The 20,319-nt window shown below is 36.8% G+C and overlaps 1 protein-coding gene across 6 annotated transcripts in view; it reads right to left on the bottom strand.

Annotated features, from left to right (window-relative positions):
• Positions 1 to 229: 229 nt before the first annotated feature.
• The window catches only part of SMARCA2 (SWI/SNF related BAF chromatin remodeling complex subunit ATPase 2), a 120,204-nt gene continuing 100,114 nt past the window's right edge, over positions 230 to 20,319 (bottom strand). For all 6 annotated transcript variants that reach the window (XM_080371465.1, XM_080371469.1, XM_080371467.1 and 3 more), the window contains 6 exons: positions 16,514 to 16,731; positions 7,501 to 7,606; positions 6,610 to 6,711; positions 3,151 to 3,283; positions 1,854 to 1,996; positions 230 to 1,184 (listed from right to left, as the gene is read on the bottom strand). In XM_080371465.1, the coding sequence (XP_080227591.1) occupies positions 1,149 to 1,184; positions 1,854 to 1,996; positions 3,151 to 3,283; positions 6,610 to 6,711; positions 7,501 to 7,606; positions 16,514 to 16,731 (738 nt within the window). In that variant the 3' untranslated portion in view covers positions 230 to 1,148. The remainder of the gene's footprint in view (positions 1,185 to 1,853; positions 1,997 to 3,150; positions 3,284 to 6,609; positions 6,712 to 7,500; positions 7,607 to 16,513; positions 16,732 to 20,319) is intronic.

The raw sequence follows: 20,319 nt of genomic DNA, 5'->3' as shown, positions 1-20,319 counted from the left end.
TTGCTACTTCATTTTTATTATTCTTATTTTAACATTTTTTTAAACTTATTTTAACATATTTTAACATTTCAGATCTTCTTCATCTCTGAAGATACTTCTGTGGTATTTGAATGAGTTTTTATTTTACATTCAGGACAGACCACAGTGGACCTCTCTACAGGAACCATTCCTGCCATTCTGTCCCTACTATAAAAAGATTTTTGTGAAACTCATAAAACAAGGCCATATCTATTGAGCTATATTATCTCTTTATTATGAAAGACCAACACCACATTCTTCAAAATTACTGGAATTTTATTTGCCTCAGGCTTATGATTTGCAACCAAAGACATTGTGCAAAGAAAGCAAAGATTAAGTACACTTTAGGGAAAAGGTGATAATCACACTGGTAACATAGAAGATCAGTCTCATGAAAGAAGCCATCCATTACACTATATAGATTGCAATATTCAATAGCATTTTTTTAACCCAACTTTTTTAATAGAGGAAAAAAAAATTAAGCCAAAGTTTACTGTAGACATAAATTTGATACAATTCAAAAAGCATTTTTTCTGAAGATCATCAAGCGTAAAGTGGAAAACTGTATATGGGACAAAGTGAATGAAGGCTAACTACTGTACATTTATAAGCTATTAAACAAAGTTGCATATGTACCACAGTGTAAAAAACTAGTACAGAACAAATAAAAACTTTGAAAACTGCCTGATGAAAAATAAAATAACCAGTGGCTTTTAATGGCTTCTCCTGGTTATCAATGCTACAAAAGACTTGGTTTTTTACCTTTCTGATGCCACTGAAAAATATCCTGTCAAATGATAAAACCAGGCACAATCAAACCATTACCGAGTTACAACCAGGCCATAGAAATATACTATCAACCCACATTTTCCATCAAAAGCTTTTTTATGCTGTTGTTTTGTTTTTAAATCTTTTGAGGCCTGTTTGGTCACAATATGTTACATTTTTTCCTTTTTTACACCATGATATCATACGTTTGTCTGGCACTATCCTAAAGCTAATTTATAGAGAATGAGAATACAGAAACAATCCAAGGTCTATTTGACAAAATGAATTCACTGGGTGTAAGTAGGAGAAGGGAGAAGAGAAGGGGAAGGGGTCAGTTCTGCCAAGAAAATAAACCCTACGGATCACTCATCATCACTTCCGCTTGCTTCCGACTGGTCCTAGAGGTAAGAGACACAAGACAAGTCAGAAATTCTTTGCCAGCTATGCTGTGGAATTTGTTAAAGAAGGGGGAAAAAAAAAGAAAGTAAAAGGAAGAAAGGTGACAAACCGAAAAATCAAGATAACCTTTAGAAAGGTATTATGTTATCGAATATTTGTCTTTCATGACAATTCACTTAATTGCTGTAGACTTCTTTAGAGAAGGAAAGACACGGAGTCAGGAAGCACCAGACTCTTCCTTCTACCCAGACATAACTGGGAAAAGATCTGTTTTCATTTGTTGCACTAGTAGAATCATCCACCAAAAACCACCCAAAACAACCCCAAACCAAAAAAAAAACCACATACACCCAAAAAAACCCCAAGCTAAGAGGTTTTCATTTGTGGACAAAAGCAAACAGACCACGAGATTTCAGTGTTCAATGAAATCAGGAACAACTCCAAAAATAAGCTCCAAACTTCTTAGACTTCTTGTCTTTCAGCACTGGAACCAGATCTCATAAGCACACCCAGTTACAATTAACACCCCCTCCCAATTCTCTCAAGATGATCAATGCAGATTAAAAATGTGCTGAAGCATGAATAGTTGAGAATTCTGACAGCAAGCAGGACAGGGTAGAGACGCAATCACTGCAACCACTTCCACAGTCTCAGTGAACAAAACTTACATTTTCATCTTGATCCTCATCACTATCATCATCACTCACGACAGGCTTGGCTTTTGCTCGGCTTTGCCTCTTCTTGCCTTTTCCTTTCTCCCGACTTTTTTCATCCTTCTTATTTAGCTTGATTTTGACTTTAACTGATTTTGCTGCAAAATTTTTAACAGCATATATGAACATAACTTTCACTTACGAACTTTTAAATCCTGTCTCTGTTCACAGAAATTCACCCCTGGTAGCAGCCTGAAAAGATACTACCCTCTGTCCTTTATTGGGACTGTGAAACAATGAAGCAGAGGTATTTGCTTTTATTTCTCTACTTCTTCATAGTTATAAGAATAATTTGTATTAAACTATAAAGAATAACTTTAAGTTGACCATATGCATCTGTTTCTCATTCTTGGAAAACAAGGTGTCTACAGGTAGCATACTGTCCTGTGAGAAGATGCACATCTAAAAATAACTTTCTTCCCTGCACAGAGATGTTTATCTTTTGTACAAACAGAGTTCTTTTATTTTAAACCACAGAAATGCTAGGTGGAGGTGACTGCAGACTTTGAGTTGACATCTTTCTGAAGAACATGTTAAACTCCTGATTCCAGAATATTCACTCATTTCCAAATGAACTGCTGAAGTTGCATGCTTTGCACACCTGCCTGACATACTTGGAAGAGTAGCTTAGGGCCAAGTACTACAGTTTCTGTAACCTGGCAGATGGGGCAGCTGGAGAGTAAGGACATACTGGGTGGCAGAAAGTGGAATGAAGGGATTCCTCCTCTTCCACCGTATCATGTTTCCAAGTCCGCAGGGACTGAATGAGTGTCACCTCCTGCTTCTGAAACAATCAGGAATTCCACTTAGTCCTTCTTACACTGAAGAACATTTGTAACATCTTCTGGTTCTTAACCAGGTCATGAGTTTTACATGTCACACCATGCCTGAAGGTTGGCCACCCATGGATAAACACTATCTCCAACCTTTCCAGGCACCGCTATTTACAAATAACATGAATGGCACTAGAAGGGCTTATAAACACTCGTGGACAGTCAGATCTGCTTCCACAAAGCACCTCTGTGGTGTGTTTCTTGCTTAAAAAGGGTCTACTAAACTTGAAGAAGTATAGCCAGAACATACAGACAAAAGACTTAAACTAAACGTTAACACCAAAAGTAGCAAACTTAGTAAGAAGTTACTTTCACTAATGTAAACCAGAACCTTAGAATCAGTCTCCATGCAGAAACTATAAAACCTCCCCTTCTATCCCAAGATGTACTTTCTTTTTGGTATTTAGCAGGGGACTCACATTCTGATTCTGATTCTTCTTCTTCATCATCCTCTTCATCATCATTGCTTTCATCCTCGCTTTCTTCTTCTTTGGCAATCTTCTGTCGTGCACTTTTGAACACAGACTGAAGAACAATGGAATCCTCATAGATCTACAGTATGAACACAAACCTATGTCAGAACTGTGAAGTCAAGCAATATCTAAAATTCCAAGCATAGACCTTAATTTCCAGTGCAAACCCAGAGTATACAGGCTTTTCAAATACTGAGCAACCACGCTTGCTGCCTAAATTTTTCATGCTCTAGTTTGTCAATAGTAAGTCACAAAAATACAATTCATAATATATAAGGGTGTTTTTCTTATTATTTTCACAACCACAGGAACTACTGTGTATTTTCATTAGATCATAACAGCCTTAAAAAAACCTGTCAAAGCAACAAACTTCAGCAGTTAGCACCTTAATTAAAAAATGGGTTATAGTCTAGCAGTACAGTTGCTAATGACAAATGCCTAACCCTCATGTTAATTATCCTTAGTTTTTTCTGAAATATAAAGTGGTTACAAGGAAAATAATTTATCCTAAGCAGCTTATCCCTTCCTCTCAGGTCTAAAAAGACTGAAGAGTGTGGGGGCTGGGAGGTGAGGGGGAATCAGTGCTTGTTCCAAACTCAGCACCTGTTCTCAAACATTCCATAGCTTGCTGAGTATCTTGGGTACATCTGATTTTCTCTTTAACCTCAATCATGAGAGGACTCCCAAGAGTATGAGGACTACATTTGGCTTGTAACACATTTCTCAGGCTAACAGAGTAAAAATCTTGTTAGTCTTGCTGAGCATCTGGTCCTTTGTGATCATAACATGAACTTTTCAAATCGCTGAGGTGGCATGGAGGATAAAAGCCTCAGAACAGAAAGTCTGTCTCTCCCTGAAAACCCCTCATAAGGTTCTAGCTCAGATGGAACTGCTTTGCTCCAAGGAAAAGCAGCATACATCATACTAACAGAACAAACATGTAGAATTTACTTCAAGTCACTGTGTACTTAAACAACTGCCTGAATTAGCCTTTTGGTTTTGGGTGCACACACAAATAATTAGTTTACTGAAGTAAACTGGCACCTCAGAGCAAAGGTGGACCTGAACTGTTCTTTGTAATAAAAAATGGAGAACTGCTGCAGAAGTACCCCACAATTCACTGGAAATCAAAATGAATGGCATGAAAATTTACCAGAAAGAAACCTAAAAAAATAAATAAATATTCTTACATACAAGTTATTTGGGCTTCATGCTATAAAAAGTAATACTAACTCTGGTAATTAATGTTGTGTCCTGATTTTAGCTGGGGTACAGTTTACCTTTTTCTTCATAGCTGGTACAATGCTCTGTGTTTGATTTAATATGAGAATAAGGTTGATAACACACTAATGTTTTAGTTGTTGCTAAGTAGTGCTTACACTGAATCAAAGACTTTAAGTTTCCCCTGTTCTGGCAGTGAACAGGGGCACAAGAAATTTGGAGGGAGCAGAACCAGGACAGCTGACCCAAACTGGCCAAAGGGATATTCCATACCATAAAGCATGACGCTCGGTATACAAGCTGGGGGGAGCTGGCCAGGAGAGGCCAACTGGTGATCGGGGACTGGCTGGGTCAGTGGGTGGGGAGCAATTGTATTGTGCATCACTTAGGTCTTTTTGGATTTTCTTTTGGGTTTTATTCCTCTCTTTCTCTTTCTACTTTTCCTTATGATTATGATTATTATTTCAATTATTAAATTGTTCTTACCTCAGCCCACCATTTTTACCTTTTTCCCAGTTTTCCTCCCCATTCCACTGAGGGACAGGGGGTGGTGCGTGAGCAGCTGTGTGGCACTTAGTTGACAGCTGGGGTTAAACCACAACATGCTGGTATATTGGAATAGAAAATAGCACTGTGGTAGTCTAACACAGGTCGGGTTATTTCCAAACAGAGCAGCGATATGTACTGAACACTGCTGCCCAAACTGGATTATTCCCGTCAGTTCTACCACCTCTGCTAACAAGAGACCAGTTTCCCATTATCGACTTAAGTAATTTTGATGAGAATAATTTCATTATCTTTCCCATTTAGCTACTGATTTTTCTTTGCCTCTTTTTACCTCCTTTACCAATTCCTACCATTTTCTGAAGTCTCAGTGATACTTTTTGGTATTAGCTTTTCTTCACTTTTTTTTGTTGCATTTCTTATTCTTAGATATTTAAGGCTGTTTTATTGCTATGTTACTAAGCAGTAAACTGGCAACTTACATTTGGACACGTAACAAAATTTTGCCCCACACCTCCTACCATCATTAATTTTCTTATTAAAATATATTTTTTTAGCTCATTTATTTATAGTTTGTTTCCATAAAATGGCAGACAATAAAAATACTGCACGTACATAGTATGGAAAACATATTATATCTCTATATAGTGAAAAAAATCACAAATTTATGAGCTGTATTCAACAATCCTGCATAATTGATTACAACTCAATTTAATTTTTAATTCTAAAATTTTAATATAAAATCCTTAGTTTAACTAAGAGTCATCAGTAATGTTTAGGAATTTGAAGGATGTATTACTATTGGCAGCATAAGCCTTCAGCTTACTTTTACTAAGGTTTCTTCTAGCATTCTTTTTTTCCTCTTGCACGTTACAGGAGTTGCCTTCATGTTTTCTGTTTCAATTTGATATTGTGCTTGCATGACACCACTTGCACCTGATCTATAAAAATCATCACCCATGACTATGCTTCACTGTATTCTAAGACAACTTTCTTATCTGCCATCCAGCTTTTGTAGTCTTTCCTTCTGTGTCGGTGTCCTGTTCTGAATTCACAGCACCGAGGACATTCATGTGTGTAAAACATCTGTTTGAGATGAGAGATTTTGCCTTCTAAACCTAAGACTCATATGGGATTTACTATTACTGTCTCTTAAAATGGACACTGATTTTTGACATTAAAAAAATAATGAATAAATTACCAGAGGGTTCAGAGAGTATTAAACGTCATACAGAAAGCTTTACTGCTGGACAAACCTTGAATTTGTATCTTCCATTAGCAGAACCGAAGAGTTCACTACAAAGTATTTTCCCAACATCCCATCCTAAGCTGTACCGTTACATCTGCTCCTTCTGTTGTTCACTGTAGTAAACCCAGGCTGGTGTATCACTCTACATGCACTCCCTTTTACCATAGATTCAAAGTCTTACAGTAGCACTAAGCTACACACAGATCAGAAAAAAAACACCTGATCTCAGAATCAGAGTCAAAACCAATTTCTCTGTGTGCACACACTGCAGCTGTGTCCAGTGAATTCTGGATGATTCTAATAACTTGGGCATTTTTCTCTAGCCCAAGTAACAATGCAAACACAGGGTTTATACCATAATATAATAATCCACAAGCACTGAAAACATTAGGTAGGGGAAACCTGTATGTTTAACTCAAAGTGGTTCAGACCTGTGATCCCTCCAAATTGAATGTCTGTGCATTGTGACACAGCAACATGACATCTTTCTCCAAGTCTCCAAGACTCCGATACTTATGGTTGCGAATTCTTTCCTGTTGCATTTGTTGAGGAAATGAAGAGAAGTATGGATGGACAGTGGTGCAGAAAGAAAAACAGCAGACAGGACACTGAATTAATATTTCAGTTCAACACTTTAAAAGCTTTCTCTAAAAATTTCACCTAAGTACCTGTTTAAAAGAAGCAAAGTCTTAAAACATATTATTATTACTCAAAAAAGTACACCGTGATAATAGAATAAAAATTAAGCAATTGCTGTGTGAACTGGTAAAGACAAAAGTAACAGAAATGGAACTCTTTACCAAAAGAGTTCCAGTTTCTTCTTTTTACCACAGAAACAAAGTAAGCCATGACATGAATCAAAGTCATAGGGTTATGACATCATCTGACATGCAACAAGCTGCCTAAACCTCATCTGCCAAAACTGTGTTTGGATCTGACCTGGCTGCTTCAAGATGTGATGCTAGTTAAGGGATGAATATACTCCCCTAGAGCCATTAAACACTGCAAACACTATGTTTTTACCAAGGATGTGCTTCAGATTCACAATGAAGTCTTTTGCAAAAAGACAGTGAGATGTAGTCTCTGAAAGCGTCATTCATGTCACACTGTTAACATTTTTATTTGACTTTGAAATTACAGTGATATACTGCAATATATGCTAAACAAAACTCCTAATAAGGTGTGTAACAATGTTTAAAATCTAAGCCACAGATACAGGTACATGCAATATTCATGTTGTAATTTTAATGACAACTTCACACTCACCTCTCTGTTCAACAAAAAGAAATGGAGGCATTTCCACTTCCAAAAAAGGTTCTTACCTTTATCTTTTTGAAGTCCACTGGCTTCCTAATCAATTCATAATACTCTGGTAATTCTTTCCTAGATGGGAGCTGAATGAAAACTTCACTTAACTGCCGTCCTGAACTGTTGAGAAAAACAAACCCATAATGCAAAGAATTACTACAACTTTCTCACAAAACATACATATACAATCTAATCATAAGAAAAAAAGAAAAACACAATTTTTTCTTTCAAATAATCTGAAATTGAACCCTGCTCTGATTTTTCTAATTTGATACAGATAATTAATTTACAATTTAAAACATACCCTTTCTGCTGTTGACCTAACATATCACCATCATTATAGGATCATGTGTGTGTAAGAGGCTTTATGGAAGCAGAATCAGGATTTGAATCTGAATTCTGTGGTGGTTTGCCAAGTACAGTCTTATCCTTTTCTCAATTTTGTTTTATAATTTTTAACAAGTGTCCCTCCTGCCACTTTTTTATCTTCTTCTATGTCGCTTTATACCTCCTTGTCTAGCAAACCATTTGTTCATATGATTTCCATTATACTAGATGCTGATTTCTATTAGACTAACTAGACCCCCAAAAAATTATTAACTACCACCAATAACCATTAGGTTTTTAAGAAGATGGCTGTAACTGTATGGAAAATCTCTGCTGCCACTTGTATGTCTTCAGTCATTTGAAATAAAGTGATGGGTTATGTGAAAACCTTTCATACTCTAGGAACATTGCTTATCACTTACAGGCATTCAGAATTTCTAGGATTTCCAGATTTCCTATTGTTCATCCTTTATTAATAGCTATTTTAACACTTCCAAATTGAGGGTTTTTAAAAATCTTCTTATTTGTGGTTTCCCAAATAATACATGGTTATAAGTCACCTGGAGAGGAAATGTGTTGATGGCCCCGCTCCATGTACATGTCATTTTTCTCACAGACAAAGTAGCAGGAAAAAGCTCTGCTGAAAGGAACTGTAAGTCACTGCACATAACATTCACAAGTATTTCCCAGCCCACATTCACCTCCTTCTTTCTCTCACAGCTATTCCAAAAGGCACTGTTTTCTCATTTGCATCTTTGGATGGTAACTCGGGGATACCAAACCTTCACAGGAGTTGGGCAAGCAGTCTGCCAAGTCCTGGTCTCCACCTAAGCTTCCGTCTTGCAGTCACCTTCCACAGTGGCGTGGGATCTTATCTGACCAATTAAACTAATACTGAATCGAAAGTTAACTGACGCAACTCTGCCACAAGAGGATAAGGATGATAAAAAGCACAGAACAGCTCTGCCCTTTACAGAAGGCATTACAGAATGCCTACTATATCTTAGGCATTGCTTAGAGCCTAAAATAGCATCAGAATTTGAGGAGATACTGATTTCCTTATGGACCTGACAGACCTATGAACAAGTATGAATACACAGATTTTCCTTATTTCCCAAGTAGCTGTTGCTCCAAGTTTTCTTATTGTTCTCAGTTTAGTCCTGGGACACTGCTGATCCTTACATACATCAGAGAGGACAATAACATAAATGTTCTAATCACAGCTTGCTTAATCAGTGTTGTTCAGCCAATATCCTGGGTGCCAACTGGCAGCTAGAGTATTCTTCCATCCAGTGCAAACCTGGAAACTAAAAGCCTCTCTCATCCTGAACACTTTTGTCTGACTTGCAGCAGCAGAAGCTGTTCCCCTTGCCTGCTTAGCAGCAACTGCTAGGCTGCCTTCTAGATTACAGCAATATTATGGCGCATGCATGGACACACTTCTGGGTTGTGCTACTGCCTGATGAGACAAGGTGATGTACTGTGCATGTCTGTCAGGGACGGTGAGTGAAGTCTGTCTACACCATACAGCTATTGGGGTAGATACCCCAACAGACTACCTGCTCCTCAAAATCCAGGCAGTTACTGGCAATTTCACTCAACAGATCTAATTTACTTGGGAAGCAACCTATTACCAAAATAGAGGAAATCATAAGATGACCAGATAATTATCATTCCAAATGTTACTACTTCTCTCCTACCAGCAAATCACTGTGAAACTTAGGCCATGGCAACTCCCATCTCCTATGGTACTGATTCACACCAAAGAGACAAATTCATTACTTTCATACTTCCCCCATCAAAGTGGGAGGTATTTATATTATGGATTTAAAGGCCACAATCTTGTTAATGATCTATGTTAGTGACTATGTCATGCCACATGACAGAACTTGTCGTCCTCTCAGACAGTCCTCTCAAAGAGAAACTGGAAGCAATACATGAAAAAGCAATGCACTAAGTACACACTACAGAACTAAATTAACATGTGTTTCTAATACTTCACAAACTGAGGACTGTATTTGTTTTTTGTTCAAAAAGAGAAGTGTTGAGCACTCACATCTCCAACTGGGATCAAGGAAATTTGTTCCAAATCAATAGAACATCACTAAATACTCTGAGAAATCACATCTCTGGTGTCTTAAATTTTAAGTTTCTATTCTTCATTTGTAAAATGAGACTAAAATGTTGCAAAAAAAGTTCAGTATCGGCAAAATATTCAGACTTCTTATGAGCATTACAAAGAAGCCCAGGGAGTATTCAGCCATTCATTAAGTGATCAGTATATCCAAGGCACTGGTGCTGTAGAAAAGCAAAGCAAAGCAGTATACTGCTGCACCATTACACAGCATACTGTAATGTACCTTCCTGAAGGAATCACATTAGGTTCAAACCTTTTTTATCTTATATCCTATTTTTCTCTATGCTTAAGTTATTTTAATAAATCTGTCCAGTATACCAACATAGGATAGAGATGTAAGTTAATCCTTTAAAAAGTATGATTTTTTTTTTCTTTCAAATCTTTCAAAAAAACTACGAATCTGGATTTGGTATGCAGAAGGACTGAGTTATTGCTGTGTTTTCAACTTCAGCAGCTGTGTTGGTGGTTTGTTTTGTTTTTTTTTTAACAGAAATATCTATTTGAGAAAAATTATTTAACTACTGATGCTAGTGTTCCCTCAACTATGCTTCAAAGTCTAACAACAAATAGAATGATTTAAGTATAAAGGAAACGTCTAATAAAAATTGATTTTAATCAAATTTTAAAACATGTTTAGCATATTTGTCCTATTAAAAAAGCTCGTGATCATTATAGAGGTTTTCATCTCATGGCTATATAATTTTTTTCCCTCCTTTTACATAGACCCACCCACATACTGTATTTTATATGAAAAATATAACAGTAGTAAATTATTAAACAGCAATATCCTATTTTCAAGATCTAAATCTAGCCAACTACAATTTGTTCACACATTCTATTAGACTAAGAATGCCACAGAAAACCTTTAAGCTTTTGCTTGATGTAATTAATTACTGAGAATCACTTAAGGCCATGAAAGAAATAGCATTAAGGGCATGAAATATGCAACAGACATAAGACTAGTGTCTAGTCAGATCAATAACAGCTTACTCTGTTCTATCATTTTTATAGAACCTCCTCTCACAAAAAAAAATTATCTTCTGCTCCTTTTATATAAGTGCTTCTATACTGTTATTAATGGTCTTTTCTTACATAACCTCAAATGGCTGTGTTGTGGGTATAATAGGAGAAAATTAGTAATTACTAACGCAACTCTGATTTTAATCCCTGTCCCCACTTTTGTAATTAGAAAATAATAACCACAACTACCACCACATAAAAATCATGCACAGTAAAAATCACTTATGGTTGCTTAGCAACTAGCAGGATACATGCTGAAGGGAAGAAGGACTGGAATAAATTAAAAGACCCGACTGCAAAAGAACTGTGAGTGACAGTTCACTGCTACCGCATCAGCTCAACATGCTAGTCTTATGTGTGCACACATAAAAAAAAAAAAAAAAAAAACAGCTTGCATGCTGTGCAAGTTATAAATCATTAAGAAATACCGTTTCTTTTCTTTTGCTTAAAAAAGTATTTGTGCTCGATGTTTCTGATATTCTCTCATTTTTGTCAAATGGCTTACAAGGTGCATACAAGAATGTATTTCCACCCATCTAGTCAGTATTCTTCAGTGAAATTAAATGCAGGAACAATTAGGCCTCATTTGTACAAGACTCCTTTTTTATTTATTCTCCCTGTAGCGGACCCACTCAGTATTAGATCAAGACTTGAAATTTAGATAAAGTATGTAAATAGCTCTGATAAATAACCAAGAAAGTATTTGAAAAACAGAGGCTGTTACAAACATTTAACAAAACGTGGCCTTGGGAGAAGGTACAGATGCTATAAATACTCAGGCTGGGGTATAACAAGAGAAACTCCAGGAGAACCAAATGGTTAATGAGACCAAACAGAAAATTACTTGAACTATGTGTGAGCTACCCTAATCAGCATACTAAAAGATCCACCCTCGAGCAAAGAAAGCTCTCCACTACCAAAGCCCCCTCCCCATAAAACATGCGTGGTGGGGGAAAAAAAAAAAAAAAAAAAAAGAGAGAACACTGTACCCTTTAAATGGAGACTAGGCTTGTAAGAGACAATGAAACTCAAGTGTGACTAAACCTAATTGTAAACAGTTGTCTGGAGTGTATAAAGTGTTTTAGTATGTTTTAAGGGGTGTGCTAGCTTTGTGGATTTACCACCTATCAGCCGTCTCTGCACAGACATGCAATAAGCAAGTATCCTGGCTCTGTGTGCAAGACGGGTGAAGAACTCCGTTTCTGAGACAACATCCCTAGTGGTATGTGGCCAGAAGCAAGCTGCTACTGACCTGTCAAAACTACTACCTCTATCGATACCCTTTCTCCTTTGGAATAAAAATGAGAGACAGTATGAGGCTGAAACTGCAAGACATTCTCATATTTCTGACATATTTCACACTTTCACCAAATACTGAAATTCAGTTTAGCGTGGGTGGAATGAAAAGTCCTCACCCTAGTCTGAGAGCTCACAACCAGAAACACAGCGTACAAATTACAACTCCTAAACAAACTGAACTCAGAAGGAAGTTCTCTAAAAAAAGGTATGTGTATGCCAGGAGAGTTAGAAGGGCTTGCAGAGAAAGGTGGTTCCTTTGTATGTAACAACTTCCAACAGTAACCCAGCTGGAGAATGCAGGAGAGGATTCATTTTCATTAAATGTATTTAATGGTTCTTCCTTTCTGGAAGTGCAGTAATACATGGTAGACCTGTCCCCATCACTGAAAAGGAAGTGGGTAAAAGTACTTAAAAATGTAAATCCTTGTTTTGTTGTATGGTTATATACTCCATAACTTTGGCTTGGCTATAAATAAGAATTATTTGCTTTGTGTGTTGAATATTCAAGTGTATCAGTTGGCATAATTAATTACTAGTTAGATTAGTAACGGCCAATTACATTACTCACCATTTTACAACAGCTAAAAACTAGCAACTTGAGAAAACTGCTGGAAATAATCTGAACAAAATTAATTCCACATACACTGAAAATGCTCTCTCCCTGAGCTATGTCCTGTCAAAATCAGAATGCTATGGACACAAATTTAAACATTTTTGCTTTAATGATGCAGTGATCAAAATGCTAAGCACCACAAATGGGAAGTCTCTTGCCAAGCAGGAAGCATGGGGAGGGCACAACAACTTTGCTCTCCAACTTTCTTAGCAGCTGTTTCTTATTAAACTGTGGTCAACAGCCACCTGTTACGGGAAGGAAGCTTTGTGAAGTTAACTGGCACACAATGCAGGTCCTTACTCTAAGTCTCACAAACAGAGCAGAGAGCAGATAGACCACAAATGAAAATCACTCTATAGAGCATCATCCTGGGACTCTCAAAGTCAGCTGTTGCTATCTAATCTAAGCTAATGCAAACTAGCAGTGGCATCAAATGGGCATCTATACAGGAAACTTCAAACTGATGCAAGACAGAAGAGGATAGCAGATTTGTAGGGAAGCTGAACAATTATAAGGTATGAAGTATAATTCTTTTTCTCCACTTAATTTTAACAATCAGGAAAGTGAAGCTAAGCTTACAGCCTATTTTCCTCTGAAATAAAAAATAAAGGAAAACCTTCTAAAGAGGAAAAAAAAAAGTCTGGAGGGCTAAGCCTGCGTGTGCCTGATGCAAAATCAGCAGCTGGGGCTCACATTTGGTATAAAAATTCCTTATTCTTAAAAGAAAAAAAACAACCAAACCAATAAAAGATGAAAATCTAAATAAAAAGCTTGAACTGCACTAAGGACATGACAATGATGAATTGTAATTTTACCTCAGTGCTAACTTCCACTGTCTTGCATGGAGTTATTTAACTGGGGTTTGCAGTAGCTGGTTATCACCTCTGAATTTCCTTTTCAAAGAATCATAGGCTGCACACTAAGCATTAACCTCCAATGTTGCTAATTAGTCTCTTTAATCTTATTTTGACCTTTATGTAATAATTGTGTGGCTCAAACTTCAGTTTACTAAAGTTTATTGTTTGCATTATTGTAGCTTCTAGCTTTCCAGCCGATATAGCAATCCAGCCTATTTTGTTAGATGCTTTTTAAATAAGGAAGCAGAAGACTGAACTTGTCCCCAAACATCTACAACAGAAGCCAAATACAAAACAGTTAGAAAAGTATTTGGAGGCTCCTTCCCTGCACCAACATTATACAGAATCACCACACAAAAGCAGCCAACTGGTACTCCAGATTTTTGTCGGCACTATGGAAAATATTTTTTTTTTTTTTTTTTTTTCCCAAAAAGAAAGATTTCAACAAAAACAGAGAAGTGGTTCTGTATTTACAAGGAGCTCTTCTCAAAAGCACGGGGAAACATGAGAAAAAGCACATAGTTTCATTAGTTCAGCAACACATTCTCTTGATTTTATTTTTTTTTTGCCTGTTGGCTTACTAACTGCAACAAAACTTACTGAAGATTTTTGACAAATTAACTCAGGCCAAAGTCAGTAAGATTTTCGATGAGTATCACCTGACCACCTTTTGGGACACAATCAGCAATCTATGGTCCAGATTAGCCCTCTGGACTTTCATGAAGTAGAGATGAAGCACCTATTAGCACTGAAAATTTAAGCTAAAGATGATTTCAAGCATTCAAATATTAAATACATGAAAAACCTTTTTTTTCCCCCCAGATGAAGCTCATGGCCTGCTTTTCTCCTAATTAACCTGTCTCTCTATACTTGCTCCAGTTGCGTTCATACACACAGGAGCCCACAGCTGAATAAACATGAGGCCCCAACAAAGCTGAGGGGTTCCAATGCCTAAAACCCACTCAACAACAAAGCTGCGAGTCTTGAAAGTGTTCATCTAACTCTAGAACCCAAAGATTTTAAGATATTAAAGCTTCTTGATGCCTAAATTTGCAATTCCATTCTTTCCCAGTTTTCATAGGATTGGGTGGTTTGATGCTAGCAACAGAACACAAGAATTTGGAACTCTTCAGCATAGCTCATTGCACTGAAGACTTCAGTTTAACAGGCATTTTTAGTTCCTAATAGAATAGAGCTCCATATACTTTTAAAAGTGGGAACCAATTCTGTCTTCCACAGATGTGGGCTCCTGGGAAAGGGAATAGTATGCCTTGTCACTGCATAATAGCACAAGAGTTAACTTGTTTGATAGAGAACAGATACAAACTTCCTGGGGCGTAAGTGAGAGGCAAAAATCTTTTCCCCAGTAACTATCAGTAGCTATCCTGTACTGCAGGCTAGCAGAAGTAACACTGCTTGTTATTTTAAAAATGAGAAGTATGTAACCTGACCAGAAGTGCTCGGCTTCAGGTGAAGGCTCAAGGCCAGGGGTCCAAAATGAAGAGAAGCTTCCTTGTAGCCCTGACTGAAATACATGAACTTAAACACTTCTCTATTCTCAGTTATTCTGTTAGTTAAGAGTCACAGCAAGCTGAATACACTGACATTGTAGTCAGCTTTCTGCTCATCATGTTCATTGCTGTGAATCCTGTTCTGATGCAATACACTCTTTGATGTTAGAGAGAGCCCACAGATCACAGAATGCTTGATTTCAACAGTTATGTGCCAAAGAAGTCAGGCATCGAAGCTCTGTGTGCTTCACCAGGTACTGCCCAGGTTAACCTTGCACAGGCAGACCCAGAACAGCAGCTGCAAATAAAGGAAGAAGTGCAACTTCCCATTTCAAGTCACATACTGAAAGTTGTTAACATGCAAATATTATATCATTACACTTACGCAGGTCACAATGCAAATAGTTCTTGATTTTCTCTGAATGCATTTAATATTAATTTAGATTATGGTTGCTCCTTATATGATTTAAGTAATTCAATGTACAGCAAAAAAAGCGGTAAGTACAAGGAAAGTTTTACTGATTTTTGGTAAATAGAGTTGAGTTTAAAAATACAACTTTCTCAAACAAGTTTAATTCAAAGATGCCACTAATGCTCTGTTTGTTCTTCATGAAGCATTGATGATTTTCAGTTCAAAAACCTGCAAAACTTAAAACTTCAAACGATATTTCAGATTAGCAGCAATATTTTTTCCTAAGGCATTGAGCATTTTCTTACATTGAAAATAGGGATTTCTTGACAAACAGGCTTCAATTTCAGCTGCAGACAACATGCTATGCTCAGTATTTCTACAGTTTTCCCTGTGGCAGCTCAGAGGCACATGGTATGAGCCCTACATTTTTGGGGCAGTCTTTCAGGTCATGGGTTCTCACCATTAATGTTAACTTGCATTGATAAATCTGGAGCTATGTATTTGAAAATATTAAGCTTCAAACATGCTGTACCACTAAACTGAAGGAAAATCCCACTCAAGGTAAATGTTCTTTACTACACCTGAGCAGAATTATTTCATTTCTAAGCAGGAGCTCCATGCCTACTTTTGTATTTCAGTAACTTCCTATCAGATGAACTTTAAAAAACCCTCCACAAAGAGTCATACTTAAAGGATCAGGCCCTACATGGAATTACTTTTCAGAAATGCTTTGTTAGCAAATCCTTCTAAAAACCAAACCCAAAAAATAAACCTGTTGAGAAATGCAGAGAGGTGTATCAACAGAAGAGGGAGAGAGCACATGCAACACAGAGAGACTGTCTCCAACTCACCTATCCTTGTAGTTTACCACAGTATCAATGATAGCATTCATTTGTTTGGTCAGTTTGGGTGGGTTGGGTGACAACTTCTCTGCAGGAGGTCTGCCTCTTCTTTTCTTTCCTTTCTCTCCATCCTCCTTCCCAGAATCTTTATCCACGTTTCTGCGTCTCTTCCGTTTTTTAAGCCGAACTTCCTCTTCCATTTCTTCCAAATTGCCGTCTTCAATTGCCTGACAACCAGGGATTAAAAAAAGTATGTTTTAAACAAAAGAGATACTGCAAAGGGAAATAACAAACTATGTAAAAACAAAAAACCAGCCCCACAGGATGCAGAAAACTCAACTAAAAATGTTCAGCTCATTTATAAGTAAAACAAGAAACTGAGTTACTGGCAATCAGAGAGACACTAAATATTAACTTGTTCTAAGAATCCCACTATCATCTAAATAAATGAATGTTTAGCTGAACCTTGAATTCCACACCTTTCTCGCTCACAGTTTCATGCACAATAACGGCCTCTGGTACTGTGTCAGTTAAGTGTACAACAAACATAGATTGGTTCACATCAGCGGCAGTTCTGGTTTATGTAGTTCCATGCAAAACAGACTCTGATTATTACATGTTTTCAAACAGGACAGTCCAAACTATGCTTAGTTCCCAAAGCCAGATCCCACACAGTTCTTTGTGCACAAAAGAACACACAGATACTTTATGCAGTAATGTCTCAACTTCTCTTCCAAATAGTTTAAGCAACTTCCAAATCACCTAAGTGTTAAAACCACCTCTAAAATGTATCATTGTCTTCTAGAATAGTAACCCATAGGCAGAAGCACTGACACTACAGTGTCTTGCTGTGAAAAGCACTCATAATATGGGATGAAAAAAACCCCCAACAACCAAACACAAATGGAAAAAAACAACCAAACCTCCCCAAACAAACAAACAAAAAAACCAACACCAAAACACCAAACTGCACACACAGTCACAAACAATGAACACTAGTTTCAGTTACCTGGAAGTATGCTTTTAACCAGACCCAGCAGCACCATGCAGAGGGATAAAAAAAAAACCAACAAAACAACCTCTACAAAAAACCAAACTAGGAATAAAGGGAACCTGTTCACATAGTGACTATCAGATCCATGTGATAAAGCAAGATGCTGAACTTTTCTTGATTTGGGAAAGCCAACAAAAGAAAAGAAACAAAAATACTGGGTCATAAGAGAACTGAAATTTAAAATAATTTTTAAAAAGCAACAAAATATCTTAAGATTATGCTTTCTGATTAATGATTTCTCAGAACATAACTGATGTTGATATTTGTCCCTTTTGCCTCTCAATATTGCCTTAAGTACATGCAAATGCTAATCAATCCTTTCTCGTAGCTGAAAGAGCTCTAATCATAAGGCAATTACCTTCATTTCTCCACAGCACCAAACATGGCTAATATTTATGATCATGTGAGCATAACCATCAATATAAAAAGAGTGATCATAGCCCAGACATAATTTTTCTCAATTGTGTACAATGTCTCTTGAAAAACGTTTTGTGAACAAAACCTGATGCACAACAAAACAACCTGACATGTTAAAAACACCAGTGGGATTTCAAAATCTGTTTCCTATGCACACTCCGATGTGCAAATCCACAGAACAAACACAAACGCAGAATCCTGAGGGACAGCCTGAAACTAGGCCTTAATAATCAAAAGACAATTTACATCATGCTTCCACAGCATTCAGATAACCACTATGAAGGAGGCTTGAGATCTGATGAGTTAGGAAGAAAAGAGAAGGAAAATAATAATCTGCACACAAATTCATTAATATTCATTTGGCTAAAGCAGGACACCCACTATAAACCACTGCAGCTAACGAAGAAAAGGAAATTTCTCTGCATATCTTGGAAGCTAGAAAAGCTAATAATAAATACAGCATGCAAGGCTGTCAACAGTTAATGTCATTGCTCTCCTTAAGCACTCAGTTGTACATTGAAATACGGAGAACACCGACTTCTGATGTGTTACACACCTACACATGCCTGTGATGTCGTTCTACTGAATCTTCAAGACGGCAATGAAAAAGGATATTTACCTTACCACTATCAGCAGGCCGGCTATCGGAAATCACAGTTAGTGGGGATAAAATTAACAAGCCAGCAAAGCAGCGAGCTGCTAGTCTCTTCATCAGCTGATCAGGAAAAAAAAGAGAGCTGGGGAAAGGCTATGTTTTCATATACAAGTAATTTTATTTTACTGAAAATTTAATACTGAAAGGATTGTGGATACTCAAATCTGCTGTTTCATTCTACCTACTACAAGGCCTGAAGCCTTCCTCCTTCAGACTGCTTTAATATTGACAACTACTTATCATATTTCTCCCCTTATTATTCTAGGCATCCAAATGAGATTTTTAGCTGGGCAGTTACTGCTTATTGTTAGCATTTTAATTATAATATCACAATTAGACAATTTAATGTATGATTTTAAAACTGCAGTAGGTTGCATGCATTTTAAAGATGCATTTATTACAGAAAATGTATTCCTATTGCTCTGCAGTGAATAGATCTGGTTTTGGCTATTGAAACTGACAAAAAAAAATCTATTCTGATTCACAAGAAATTAAAAAACCAAACCAAATTATCATCTTGTTAACTTTGGTAACATTTTGTTGTCCTTCAGAAAACTGCTATTCACTTAACTAAGATTTATTTATATTTTTGTTTGCTTGACAAATTTTCTACCACCAAAAAAATAACAGTGCTGCTGTCATCACAGTTTACTAACATCTAATTTTAGAATTCTGCATAAAATTTGTGCTTGGAGTAGGCAAAGTTTTTGAAAAGAATATCAGCACAAAGAGAAAAGGTAAGTAAAAAGGGGTTTTTATATATATATTACATATAGCATTGTAGTAAAGACAAAAAATAAAAACCCAAGTAAAATAACATAGCCTCTTGCACTCTAAAAATCAGTGACAAGCAGATAGCACATTAATTTCTAGCATACTATAGATCTGCAAACAAATATTAAACTCTCTGCTTAGCTAGTATCAATTGATTACTATACTCCGCTTTCAAAAATTTATACACATTAATGTAAACTTGGACAGTTTTCCTTAATCTAAGACTTTAGTGACACCACTTGAAAATCAGTGTGACAATACTAGCAGTCCAAAAATGTTGTTATTGTGACTGCTAACATTAGTTCTCAAATGGAAATTTTTTATTTTGTATATAAACAAGTAATATTTAAAACTAAACCTATATGAACTATGCCACCTCTAAAGATGGCTTAAAACTGTATCACACAATTATCAGAGATATTAATGCTCTGTATGTACATCCACACATATGATCCATGCATGTGTATATGAGCAACAAAATATTTATTAAACTAATTTTTTCTGAGCTCTTTGTTTAAAAAGCTTTACTATTCTAGGGCTGAAGTGCCATACTGAAAAGAATGCCCTTCCAAACCTTTACCAGTACGATAATGATACAAATCCCAGACACAAATCTCCAGTTCCTGACAGATGATGGGCTATGTGAGAGTACAAGATAGCACACACACATCTCCCATGCTCAAACGCCTCTAGATTAGTGAGGTGAACAGCAACGGTGTGAAGCAAAATAGTACAAAAATAAAAATTTAACACTTTTCTTCCCTTAAGGAAACTGCACAAAAGAGTACAATAAACTTTGAAGGCTTCAATTTTTTGAACAAAAGCTGTGAAAATTTGATGTCAGTTTTGCAAAGGGCTGGGTACTTCATGGAAAGCAGAGATACCAGTGGAAGTGTGAGGACCCAATGTTAAGCA

This window comes from Falco punctatus (assembly GCF_963210335.1).
Source record: "Falco punctatus genome assembly, chromosome: Z".
NCBI classification, from domain to species: domain Eukaryota; kingdom Metazoa; phylum Chordata; class Aves; order Falconiformes; family Falconidae; genus Falco; species Falco punctatus.
The sequence above is the reverse complement of the archived record's forward strand: the minus strand, read 5'-3'. Positions and strand labels throughout refer to the sequence as shown.